The following is a 13171-nucleotide window of genomic DNA, read 5'->3' as shown; positions in this document are numbered from 1 at the left end:
AAAATCAAACCCCTTTAGAAATGAGTCCAACCTCCATGCTTACCACCTTTAGAGAGTATATAATTGACTTACTTTCTTACTAGCAAGGTTTACACATGCCAAGACACCCTATGTGTTTGTTATAAAACTTTCAATCCATCAATAAATCCCACATTCATGCAATTACACCTGGCTGCATGGACAATGTGATCATCACTATCAGCAGATCAGAATCACAGGCCATCAAGCTGAGAGCACTTGGGAGGCCACCTCTACAGTGAAATAAATATGAGTTATTTTTACGTTTAGGGATAGACACCTAGCAGGGTCAAGAACACGTCACAATTGAGGAAAATGTCCATTCATACCAAATTGCTATGTCAAGCCTGAAACAATGGAAAATGTAAAAATAAACATTTAGATTCAGCTAAATATGAATAAACCTTATATGTGACACACAGAACCTATACCAATTCCTAATAGATTGGAATTGTGTCTTTGATATTAGGCAGACTTCCGTAGATTTATACTACAATATTTTTCTTGAACTATTTCAAGCTTATTATTAGGTTGTGTTACAGTGATGTAGTTCATAATCAGAGACAGTATAAATGTACAACTATGACAAAGAAACGTGAATAAAGCGCATCACACAACACACCATTTTAGTTCAGAAAATGAATGAATAAATTTAAATCTATAAGGTGCGCTACTACCAATGGTGCACAGGACAATTATTTACTACCAAAACAACTCATCTTCATAGTCAGGAATTGTCCTTATTTTATAGCATTTATTCCCCTGCTTTCTCCATCCTGTTTAAAGTCTCCAATTTATAGGATGCTCCAAAACAGAAAAGGAAACTTACTCAGCTTTTCGAGGATCTCTTCATCTGACATCTTCGCCTTCTTCTTTGGCTTCTCTGCATTTTTCGTTACTAGGTCAGAAGGTGTTGTGATATTTTCAATAGAGGGCGAGATTGGAGAGGTAGCCACATCTCTGGTCAGTGGGGCAGGGTGAGGCTCAATCACAGAGCGAGTATATATCTAGTGCGGAAAAGGGAAAGATTTTAGTTAAATTTACACAAGAGCTATCATCCACACATAAACAAAGATAGGAGGAATGACTATATAAGATATTTGGGGATTAAGGTTAGTCGCACTATGAATATACTGCATCGTTGTAACTATACGGCGGCACTAGAGCAGTCGGTAGAATTGGGGATGAAGTTAGCATTGTGAGAAATGGAAGGTGGTCTCTGCTAAAGATGCTCTTGCTACCCCAGTTTTTGTATTTGTTTGCAAACATTTCAGTGATTCCAATGTGTTCACTTGTTCTTGATGTTCTGAAGTATCAGTACATCATTGATTTGGGTTGGTGGGTTGTCAGCCCTGAGTGGCCTGAAATATGCTTGTACAACCTTATGAGGAAGGGTAATTGGCTGTTTCCAATTTTCAGGTCTACTAACTGATTGCCCAGGGTCAAAACATGTTGTACTGACTTTCTGATACTGCCCATCGGTCTCATGTACAAATGAAGAAGGCATTAGCTCAACAAGATGAGGTGATGGGATGTTTGTTTTTAAGCAGAGAGATAAATAGCTGTGCATAGTTGGGAGTGCCTGGTGACCAAGATGGGAGCAAGAATGCCATACTCTTTAATGCTGCAATGTGTGAATATTGCAGGACTGACTTTTTTGACTCAAGGTCATAACCTTAAAATTACGCACCAAGGTGACGTCTTTGTGGCCAACCTGTTTATTACATTAGATGCATTAAAGAGCTGGGGAGTGTGTGTGAAGTGGAAGGCAGCATACTGGACATCTTTGTATATTACAGAATTAAGCATGATCTTGAGAAATGTTTTCAGGCTTCTCCAAGCTCCCGCACAGTCAATGCACTCGATAACGCCATTTACATGGAAGGCAGAGCAGGTTGATATCCATTCTGGATCAGGCGGTGGGGAGTTCCTTCGGGGTTACAGAAAGCAGAAGCATATGATAAGAGATTCAGATGATCAGTGGGAATATTATGTAGGCAGGCTAACAGCCTGATTTAGAGTTTGACTGAAGGGATACTCCTTTAAAAAGTGACCAATAATCCATCTACTGCATTATAAGTGCCATAGTTTATTGTGCACTTGTAATAAGGCTAGCGGGAAATCCATTACATTTGTGAGATAGTATCTTATCGACTAAACTCTAAATAAGGCCCTGCAGTCTGTACTGCTGAACCACAGACACAAGCTCCTCCACTTTAAATATTCCCATCAGGGGTACTGCAACTCAGTCCTGGTCACTGACTGCATCTGTGATTGGATAGTTAACAGGGGGAAATAGTTGGAGGTGTGGAATGTGTGCTTGGAGTTCATGTTTATGGTTGTTAATCAGAAAATGAAAATATTCTGCTAAATGATGCTGTCCTGTGCTGATGGTGGTCCTGAGTAATTAATAATAATTAATAAAGCTAAACAATTATATAATGGAGAAAAAAAGTATAAGAACCAAGGAAAAGGGTAATAACGGAAGCAACATTGTAGGTGCAGAATGTATTTTCCATCAAAGAAAATTAGGCACCTGCCCAGTTTCCGTCTTACTGTCCTGTACCGTAGACCTTTACTACTACTACCAACGCAACTATCTCTCGGAGCCCCAGAACCAAAACTGAGGGCCGCCAAGTCAGATTTGGGAGAAATACAGGAGGTGTGTTGTGAGCCCTCCCACTGCATTTCATACAGGTTGCAGCTCAATAAAGCACATAAACATCAGGAAATCCAGTTCCCATTGTCTATAAAGGCTACTGCCATATGGTTGCCCCACCACCATTTTCCCACTGATACTGAAGAAGAGGAGCAATGGATAAGTTGGAGTAGGAGTTGGTAGATCCAGCAGATTACGATCCTGAGATGCCAATGCTAGAAGTGCAAGCAATAAACTGTGCCTCGCAGGGCCTAACATCCTCAGCTGTTAAAATAACTTCTTCATCACCCACTCTCGAAGCGAGAGCTTTTCAGGGTTAGCTTACTCAAGGTTTGATTCCAAAGCAAAGAGGGACCCACCTCCGCAAACTATACAATATATAAAACCAATAGTGACATTGTTTGATGAGGTCTCTACCACCATACCCATCTCTTATTGGCCAGAGATTACATCCTCTGCAATAGTAGATCCATAAGGAAGTATAACCTTTTGCAATGTTGAAACATGCACGGAGATGTTGCCTCAAAATGCATAACTGTGATGTGCATTAAAACCTCCCCTTCTAGTCTGTGTATACAGTAGCCTACCTTCTATACAAAAGGAACCTACAAAAAGCCACATTTCCTTTCTTGCTGCCCTGGTCCAGAATCTACAATCCAACTCTCAGTTTTACTGTATGGCGTAAGATATCCTAGTTACCCTTTTACAGCACATCACCCCATAATCCCCAAGCGTTTCGAAGTGCTTGGAAAGTGGCCTACAGTTTTTTTTATAAGTCCATAAAGAAAATGAATATGGTTTGCTGCAGACAAAGACAACTTGGTCTTTACCCATCTGGTCAAGACACCACTCACAAAGTCAGCCACAGTCCATATCTACTGTTCATCTAAAATATCAAGATCTAGCTCTTAGCCCACCAGATGTTTTCCTGGTCTCCCTTTTTATTCAAACTGATATAGGTATTCTGCACCATGATATCCTCTTACAGGCATTAATACAAGAATGGCACTTCTGTGGTCTGCACTTCTGCTGAATATTACTAGGTGTGCACACGTTTGACAATGTGGTCTCGCCAAATTAATGCAAAGATAAATTTGCCATGCACGGAAGAGACTAAAAATGGCAGCCTGTGAATACATTACATTAGATCTTGCAATGATTTAGGTATCAGGATTGCATGTACAGTCAAGCACAGTTTTGGGGTTAGAAATTGCCACTCCTGCTTACTGCTGAAGTCAGAGGAACTGTGAATCTACTAATTTGGGGTCTGCTGTGGGTGGATCTCTGCTTTATCCCTGCTTCGTTTCAGATCCAGTTTGTGTCCTTAACAAGGTGCAAATTGTGGCATCAAGTCGCTCCTGACTTTCTAAGCCGTCTCATTGTTGTACATGTCCCAGTAGCTGGTCTCCTGATCTGCACAGTGGAGCTCTTTATCTTCAGATTGAATCTCCGTGCTGTCCCACTGCGGAGCTCCCTATCTGCAGATTGAAGCTCTGTGCTGTCCCACTGATGCAACCCAGATCCCCCAAAGGAACCTGGAGGTATGCTGCAATACTAGGCAGAAGACTGGAGCTCCAAGTTGGGTCCACAAGCTCTTCTCCTGCAACATTCTCTTCACCAGGGAGCAGGGTTAAAACAGTTCCTAGTGCTACCACGAGTCGCAAGGCTCGGCAACCACACGTCTGAGGGTATAGAGTACACTTAATTGTTTGGAATTGTGGATGTGCTTCACCACAACTATTAGTTCTCCTGGATTCCTCACAGAAGTCCAAGATTACTGGGTCCCCAACATTCAAACAGGCATTAACACTTGTTGTTTTTTTCAGAGAGCTTGATGTATTTGTGGGTATCTTTAACCAGGCCATCCCATGTAGCTCCATGAATAAAGCCCACTCCATTTAATGGCACATATGCAGACACCAAGTCCATTGCAGGGAGATGGGAGCAGACAGAAGGAACATTTATATGGGAGTGGGAAGGAAGGTGAATAAACAGAAACTGTTCAGAGGAGGGAATACAACAAAGAAAGAAGCAGGCGGGAGGAGGGACAGATAGATACGGTAACTATGCAAGAGGAGGGACATTAAAGATGAATGGAGAAAGGGAAGGAAGTCAAAAACACATGGGAGAAGTTGAGCCCGAGATGAGAAGTAATATACAGAATGGGACAGTGTAGAGAGGAAACAGACCAAACACAGGCATGTGCTGGACAAATATGGGAAGGGACAAGTAAGGCCAATGGGTATTGTCGATGGGGATACAGAAATGAGTATAGAGCCTAAGAACTTGGAAGTGGTAACAGGTACAACAAAGAGGACAGTACAAGGCAGTAAAAGAGGCCAGACTAGATAAGTAATATAAACAAAGAACTGGTGGGTAACAACTAGAACAGTGAAAGGGAGACAACAGGGCCCTTGAACCCTTCATTTGTGTCTTTCCTTAAGAACCAATGTAAACCCTTCAAGGCTGATGTGTTGTGAACCTTGTAGTTTAGGCTGAATGTATGCCAGGCATCTAGAAACTTGTATGTTTTGGAGCATTGCACAGAGAGAATAACAATATATCAGCCAATATGGGACTAAATCCAGAACTAAGGGGGTTTTGTGAGATACCTGCAAGAGAAGGAGCATTCCTTAAAGTTCACAAACAATGAAACATATTATTAGAAGTATCTTTAATGTGAGAAATTAGTGAAAGTTCTGTCAAACAGCAAGTACAAGTGAAGTGTTCTATTGACTGGGACTAGTGACATTTTCATGGTGTCATAGGTGGCCGCCCACAGAGGTGGCAATGAATGGTTGCGGTGGTGTAGTAAATGCAGACAGATGTTATTGTAATCATCAAACAAAAATACTAATTCAAAGACCCTCTTTGATGTTGGGGACATTGAAATCAATAGGATAAGAACCAGGAACTGTGCTCAAACTATGGGAAGGTCAGAGAGATTCATCTTTAGTAAGAGCTACTGGGAAAAAGTGTCACTTTTTATAAATAAGTTACATCGGCTCTGTCAAGAATTCCTGTCCTGCGAGGGGAGGAAACGGTAACCAGCGAAAACGGACTACATCTCCCAGGATGCTTAGCGGTTGAGAGGTTATGTAAACAGGAGAACTGTTACATAACTCAAGGAAAACACGCCCTTATGTAAACAGGAGAGCTGTTACATAACTCAAGGAAAACACGCCCTTATGTAAACAGGAGAGCTGTTACATAACTCAAGGAAAACACGCCCTATAAAGGGAGGAACCGGGAGGTACAACGCTGTCGGATATTGTGTTTACACCGACGTACCTGCTTAGTGAAGAGCAGTGTTCCGGAGTGGTGCTCCAGTAAGGCAAGAACGGAGGTAGGTCGAGTCGTTACTCCATGGGCCGTGTCTTGCCCCATCGTCACCTGTGAAGGACCCGGAAGCTCTACCGGATAACCATTGAGCTTCGCTTTTTGACTCGGCTGAGTCAAAGCGCAGTGGCGCTTTTGCTGGTTGGAGTCGTAACTCCCAGCCCGACCAGAGATACAGGGACTGCCAGCTGTAACGCACATCAGGAGGTGTTTGCCGCGTTACAGACTCGGAAGTCCACAGGATCGATCGAGCGGCTGCTCTCGGTTCAGTCTTCTTTGCTTGTGATTGGGGTATCGGTGACGCATCACCAGGAGGTGACTCCGCGTCCCGGTGCAGTCTGAGGAAGAGGTTGAGCGGCTGCTCCCTTCAGGTAGAGACCCCGGCTGGGTGTTTCCCTGACTCCTCGATTCTCCCCAACACTCTTCGTGCCCCTCACAGCCTACCGATTGGCATTGTCGGCCATTTCATTTCTGCCCTCTGTTGGCATACGCCGGGATCGGCGTATATGCAGAGGACGGTTAGGACCATCCGTGCTGTGGGCTGGTAACGTACTTAGCCCGGAGGATTCCAGTGACTATAACCTTTGTTTATTCCTTGTATTGTTTTGCCTTCATTAAAATAACTAAACCTTCACAAGTGGTTGCGTTCTCATTATCGTGTCTGTTAAACGATCCTGAGACGTTCAGGGCGTTACAGGCTCATATATGGAAAATGCAAATGTCATTATCTACACCACCTATGCTGCACATTTAGTTCCTTAAGTGACTATAAAGAATACCGTTCACCCCCAGGAGAGGGTACTATACTGACTGATTTGGTGTGCTCTGGGCGAGGTGCAATCATTGGAGGTGGTGCAGGTTCATCTTCGTCGTCATCATCTTCCGACACTGGTGGTATTGCTGGGGTCTCCGAGACGGTCTTTGTGCTCTAAAATAAACAAATAAGTTGTTAACAAACTATAACAATTCTGCAATATAAAATTGCCCATCTTCTCTTATTATTATTGAGCAGGTCATCCTCCCACCACAAGATTATGGGGCATCTTATTAACTGAGCTCCTGCTAGCAAAACTAGTCTTCGTTCCTGTGTGGGCTTGGCCAATGGCAACTGAACTTTCTGGTAATAGTCATTTATTTGATTCTGCTCTACAGTTTCCAAAATTTATTTCACTGAATGAGGAGTAGCTTTAAAAGTACAGACTCTGTATTGAAAACAACAATCCTCCGTCAGAGTCTATATCGGGGGGCTCTAAACGGTTTCATACCTGATGATCTAATAGTGCTATTTGGGAGGAAGGTCGACTGTCAACTTTGTAAATCTATTTGTGCTTAAGACCTGTTATTTTAAACTTGGTGGTGCAGCGAATATTAGGGCAGGCCTTCCCTTCCACACGTACTCCGTTTTTAAGCCTATCGCATAAGCACACACATTCTACACATTTTCAGTTTATCTGTATTCTTCCTCAAGGTTCATACAAAAACATGAGAATCCAGACACTGATTCCCTGTGACTCCAATCCCCACTGTTCACATTTCAGAAGCAAAACATGTAATATGAACATAAAAAAATATCTGTGATTTGTGAGATATCAATGACAGGTCATGCCTAGATACCTCAATAGAGTTGTCTTGTTAATCTCGGAATGTGGGAAGTCCAGATAAATTTGCTTACTGGGCATTTAACTAAAGCCAGTTCATTGCCATCCAGAATTTTCCAGACTCACCGACGCGACTTTCCTATCCACTATCTGTAAGATACTATATAGTGTTAAATATTCTGGCAACTAGTGTTTTACAGCCAAAGCCTACTCTTACCTTTGAGCATTTATTTCAATTGCAGTTATACCAAAAACCCAAACGTTTGAAGAGAAAAACCAAACTGATAAAGGAGGAAGAGAATCTTACCAATGCGTTTGATGAGTTATATTCTTCAACTGCGTTTTCTGCAAAACACATTTTGAATTAGGGCCGTTGTATACAGTATTGAAATAGAACAACATTATCATTTAAACAGACTAAGGGTAAGAGACAATGTTATCAACCAGACCACAACCATCACTGATCATCTCGATGATCCATTTGTAAGACTAACCCTCTATGATACAAGAAAGGAGTACTTCTATGCGCGTCATGCCCAACACTCAGAGCAAAGGGCTTAGCATCACACAAAAAAACATCCCAAGCAAAGCTCTGCAGACTTGACTATATCCTGTAAGAACGCTTGACATTGTATAAAAGCCCAGAGGACCAATAGAAGGAGTGGAGTTCTCCATGTGGATTGACAACCACAAGAAGTCGTGGATCATTCCATATCTCCACAGAAGACAACAAGAAGGTGTAAAGATACACTTAAGTGTATAGAGGGCCGCAAGACAGTGCAGAGGATTCCCTAAGTGTGTAAAGGATCACAAGAAGTTGTGGAGAATTCCACATTTCCACAGAGGACAACAAGAAGGTGTAAAGATACACCTACGTGTATAGAGGGCCAAAAGACCGTGCAGAGGATTCCCTAAGTGTGTAAAGGACCACAAGAAGTTGTGGCGAATTCCCTCAGTCTAAAAAGGACCACAAGAGGGTGTGAAGATACATTTATGTGTAAAAGATGGCCACAGGAAAGTGTGGAGAACTCCTCAATACACTATGTGGTCAAAGTATCAGGCTTTCACTGACTCATAATGCAATGTTTCTTAATCAAAAGAGGTAACAGGTTAAAGTTCAACACTTTGTCTTTAAATTACAGGGATTATGATGTATATTTTATCAAGCCAAATCTGTAGAGTGCATTTGATGTGAACATACTTATGGCTCTGTTGTGTTCAAAATTCCTTTATGCAACCTCGAGATATCACAGCACGCAATTTCACCATCACCTTAAGTGAAAATATAGTATGAGGTAACAGATTTACATCTAATATAACCACGTAATAGTATTACACATTTTCACTAACAGTACAAAAAGGGATGAATGGAATGCCTGTTTAATCTCAGCTATTGGTAATTACTCTCAGTTGCATTTTAGTCCATCGCTGTTTAACTTCTAGGACAAACCGGTAACAACCAAAGACAAATAAGTATTTGCTTCTGGTCCAAATGGATGGCACTGTCGAGCTGCTAAGCTTTGTCCTGTCTAAATAGGAGCACAGGCAAGCCCAAAATGATTTTGGTCTTGCTGGGCCTCCTCAGTAAGGTGCAGGTTGGGTCTTATCGCAGAGCGAGCTTGGGACCCACACTTGGGACATACCCTTCTCATTTGAGGAGATTCACTCGAATGCTTGAATTAATACAGCCATTAATATCATTCTGAGCAGCATTCCGGTCTTTCGTATTTTAGCTCTTCTGTGGAATCTGCGAGTCAAAATGCTTCATATCATACTGGTTTGAAGCGCTGTGCATCTATCTTCTTTATTGTACAGTTAATTAAAACCATCTACAATATATATGCAAAATCATCATCGGAAATTGATTACTGTTTTGATTAAGCTCACTAAATACAGATTTGTACTTAAAAAATAATTTTAAATAGATATTAATAGATTTTATTTAAACATTCTGAACCAGAATCAGACAAAATTATCATTTCTATCTTTTTAAATGTTTATACTATGTCTCATTTCACAACAGGTGGGACTGTTGCTAAACAAAATACGTTTCTTAAGGAGAAAAAAATCTATATGTCCTGAAGAAGGTGGCCCTATTGTAAATGTGCTACCGAAACGCGTCAACGCCCTTTTTTATGTTACATTTGGTTTCAATTAGTAGTTAGCTTTAGACAGGGATTCGATACCCATGGTTTGTGCTGCTGAAATTGTGTCCAAATTGACTATTACATAACAAAGGTATTGTCCTTTTGTGTTCTCCTTTTTAGGCACATGATTTATTCCACATTGGAGTAACTGTGTTTTTATCACTATAAAATAGTTTTTAAATTTGAATCCTCGTTGTGGGATTCTTATACCTGTATAGTTTTATATTCATTAAAAATTATTTTGATTATATTCATTTGTTTTGACTATAGATGCTTTAACATTCTGAGTGGAGTGTGAATGAAAGTGGGGATATATGTGGGGATACACCTGGCATGAATTGCGATTATGAGAGTCTCTCCAAAGAGTACATTTATTTTTAACATTTAAGTTACTGGGAGCGCCATCCCTTTGGAGTTCAGAGCCCCTCTCCTTGTTTCAAAGATAAATATATTTTAAACAAACAAATATTCAAACAACTACATCAATGCTTGACAGTACACTATACCGATGCTTTAACTTGTTCATGTGTGCTTTCTGTGTAAGATATTAGGCCTAAACACCAAGGATGAAACAATTCTTCACAAATAAATCTATAGATTTACAAACGGAAGAATAAACTAATATGCATACACACATGTATATAGACAACCTCATCAGCATACCCAGACAAACACATTTTTGCCATGCTGGACTATATATGCAGTGACTTTTTTAAATATCTAAACATATTGTTATATTCTAAAGGGGTTTTGGGGTGGTGCACCACCAGGTAAGTTTATCAGTAAAATACACCAAGTGGTCTGTAGTTGGTATATAAACAAAGTCTTTATTTTTAATTCAGTTGTTGACACAGAGCCTCAGCCAACGCGTTTCGTTCAATAAAGAACTTCGTCAGGGCTGGAAAGATGCAAAGAGACATACAATAAATAAACATACTATACAAAACATTTAAAATACATATAAAGGACATCAAGTATGGAAAGATAAAAACTTATTTATAAATGTTATCTTGGACAAACTGAAAATGAAAGCACAGGACACATCAGGAATATACTTTGTCTTGTTGATATGTCGAACAACACACTTCTAAGAAAGACTAATGTACATCCCTACACAAAGGAATAAAAATAATTCAATATGCATGGATGCACAGTTGTAACATCATGGTTCTAATGTGGATAAGCTTTCAAATTACTAAAAGTGGATGGTTTAATAGGGGTGTCCCTATCTGGGACCTCATATATGTGACAAGGATATGCGTCTGTCTATCCCTTCTTGCCCCATGATGTAAAGATGATTATCTCACGAACAGGGAAGGAGAGGGGAGGGGGGGAGAAGAGGCAGGGGGAAGGGTACTAGACGGGTGTGTATCAGTGAGATAGGACACATGAGGAACACGTACCATGAGTAACGATGCAAGTGCAATCCAATAGCGCCGGAGTTCATGTGAACCAGGAGTCGTCTCTCGGTAGGTTGCGAGATGTGCTTGGTGAGCAGTCCTTAACAGTCATCCAGTGCCACCATGATAAGGGCACTGTACAGGTATCTGTTAAAGTAGAGTGGATGTGTAAATAGCTAATACGAATTTAATGTCAAAATAATTTCTGAGTTGACCCCCCTCTAAGATTCCGAAGTCTAGTTCCCTAAAGTATCCGATCCGCAAAATATGAGTCAGTCCCTAAGTTTCAAGGATCCACTGCATTCAATTAAATGATCAAAACAAAAAGGACCAGGATCCTCTAATTCAAAAAAAGTGACTCTGATGCCAGCATTGGTTCATCAGATAGAAAAGGCTAGGAACATCAAGCCGAATTCCGACTGCCCATGGTGTGCGGTTAATCCACCAGAGTTTGCAGAGTAACGTACTCGAAGTGACTAAGTTTAAAATAAAAAGATGGGACGCTTAGGAAACAGGGTCAGTGGTCCAAAAGTCGGAAGGACAATGGCTTAAGTAATGCGTGTCACAGAAAGTTTATGATTTGGTGTGGGTGGAATGCCCCATGTCAATGAATCAATGGAACAGGTGATAAGCAATATCCCATAACGTAGGACCCCTGCCAAACCTTGAGAGCCACCAAGAAACACAAAAGGAATGAAAGGAGTAAAAAAGGGGACACACACGTCTGTAAAGCGAGTAAAACCGAAAATGTAAGAGAGCTAGTAAGCAAGATCCCATAGTATATGACCCATATCGTTCCCCAAACAGCAGTATAAAATGACAAACAAAACCAAGACACGTAAGCCTAGAGGGCGAAACACACTATAGAGTAACATTAGGAAAGTGGCTCCTATGCCACATGATCGAAACGGTATTAAGTGGCCAAGAAAATTAAAGATAGGTAAGACCATGCCGTATGTCCCCCTCCGCACAGAGTTGTCTGCAAAGTACCCCTCATACCTGTGTTAAGACAGAAGTTCGCGTCCTCCCCTGGGAGTATCCCGTGAAGTGAACCGGGGCAGACGCCGGGTTTAAAAGCACGGACATGCGTTAGTAAGATCAGCGCACGTCATCGCGTTTCAGCAAGGTGAAACCGAGCGTGTGATAGTTAGCCAATGACAGTCATGTTTGGGCCGTTTCTACGGAGACCCGGTTTGACACTCGTACGCGTCAAGTCTTGACAGGAGCTGTCAGGGGGTGTGTCGGGGGTGAGCCAATAGGAGTCACGGTTGGTGCTGTATCAGCGGTTAGAGCGCGCCAAGGTCTGAAATAAGGGCGTAAGAAAGAAAATAAAAGCTAAAAAAAGGCGTCCAATATTACGTGGTCGAAGGCTGGGGAAGCGTCCTATAGTAGAACGGAAATGTCCATATTGTAAAGGGCCAGCCACTCGTTACGGTACATATTGATAAGGTGTGTTCCGAAGTCGTTCACTTATAATAGGCTGGACACAAGTGAAAGCAGCCCGGTGAAAGGATGGAAAATGCGCCCGATTTTCAAACACAATTATGGTGAAGTGTGCAAGATTAGCGCAATGTAAACACAACTCACGAAGTTGACATGAGCCGTTTCCAAGGAAACCCGGTAACATACTGAGGCGGCTGACGTGACGTTGGAACAGATACGTCATTCTCGTCACGTCGTGTTAGAGCCTCTCAGAAGGTGTATCAAATGAAAAAACAATGTGTGCGATGCCTCATTGGTATTACGCGCGCCATGTTCGAAAATAAAAGCTGCAACGTCGAAGGCTGGGTAAGGCGCCCAATTTAGAAGGTAGATGCAGCAAGATAGAAAGTTTAAAAAAAAAAAAAAAAAAAGGCGCCTATTTATGAGGTCAGATGCCACAGAAAAAATGACAGAGCAGTGCGTCTTGCAAGAGAGTGTCCGGAAGGTCACCACTTGTGTCTCGATGAACACAAAGTGTGGGGCGTATGTTTGGTTCCCATCAACACATATGAGTGTGGCCTATTAGGA

The 13171-nt window shown here is 41.6% G+C and overlaps 1 protein-coding gene across 2 annotated transcripts in view; it reads right to left on the bottom strand.

Moving 5' to 3' along the window:
* The window catches only part of PAK1 (p21 (RAC1) activated kinase 1), a 292558-nt gene that overhangs the window by 98138 nt on the left and 181249 nt on the right, over positions 1 to 13171 (bottom strand). For both annotated transcript variants that reach the window (XM_085623255.1, XM_085623256.1), the window contains exons 6-8: positions 7922 to 7959; positions 6828 to 6944; positions 848 to 1025 (exon numbers count right to left, since the gene is read on the bottom strand). In XM_085623255.1, coding sequence (XP_085479381.1) covers positions 848 to 1025; positions 6828 to 6944; positions 7922 to 7959 — 333 coding nt within the window. The remainder of the gene's footprint in view (positions 1 to 847; positions 1026 to 6827; positions 6945 to 7921; positions 7960 to 13171) is intronic.

The sequence above is a fragment of the Triturus cristatus genome, chromosome 8 (genome assembly GCF_964204655.1).
Source record: "Triturus cristatus chromosome 8, aTriCri1.1, whole genome shotgun sequence".
NCBI classification, from domain to species: domain Eukaryota; kingdom Metazoa; phylum Chordata; class Amphibia; order Caudata; family Salamandridae; genus Triturus; species Triturus cristatus.
The sequence above is the reverse complement of the archived record's forward strand: the minus strand, read 5'-3'. Positions and strand labels throughout refer to the sequence as shown.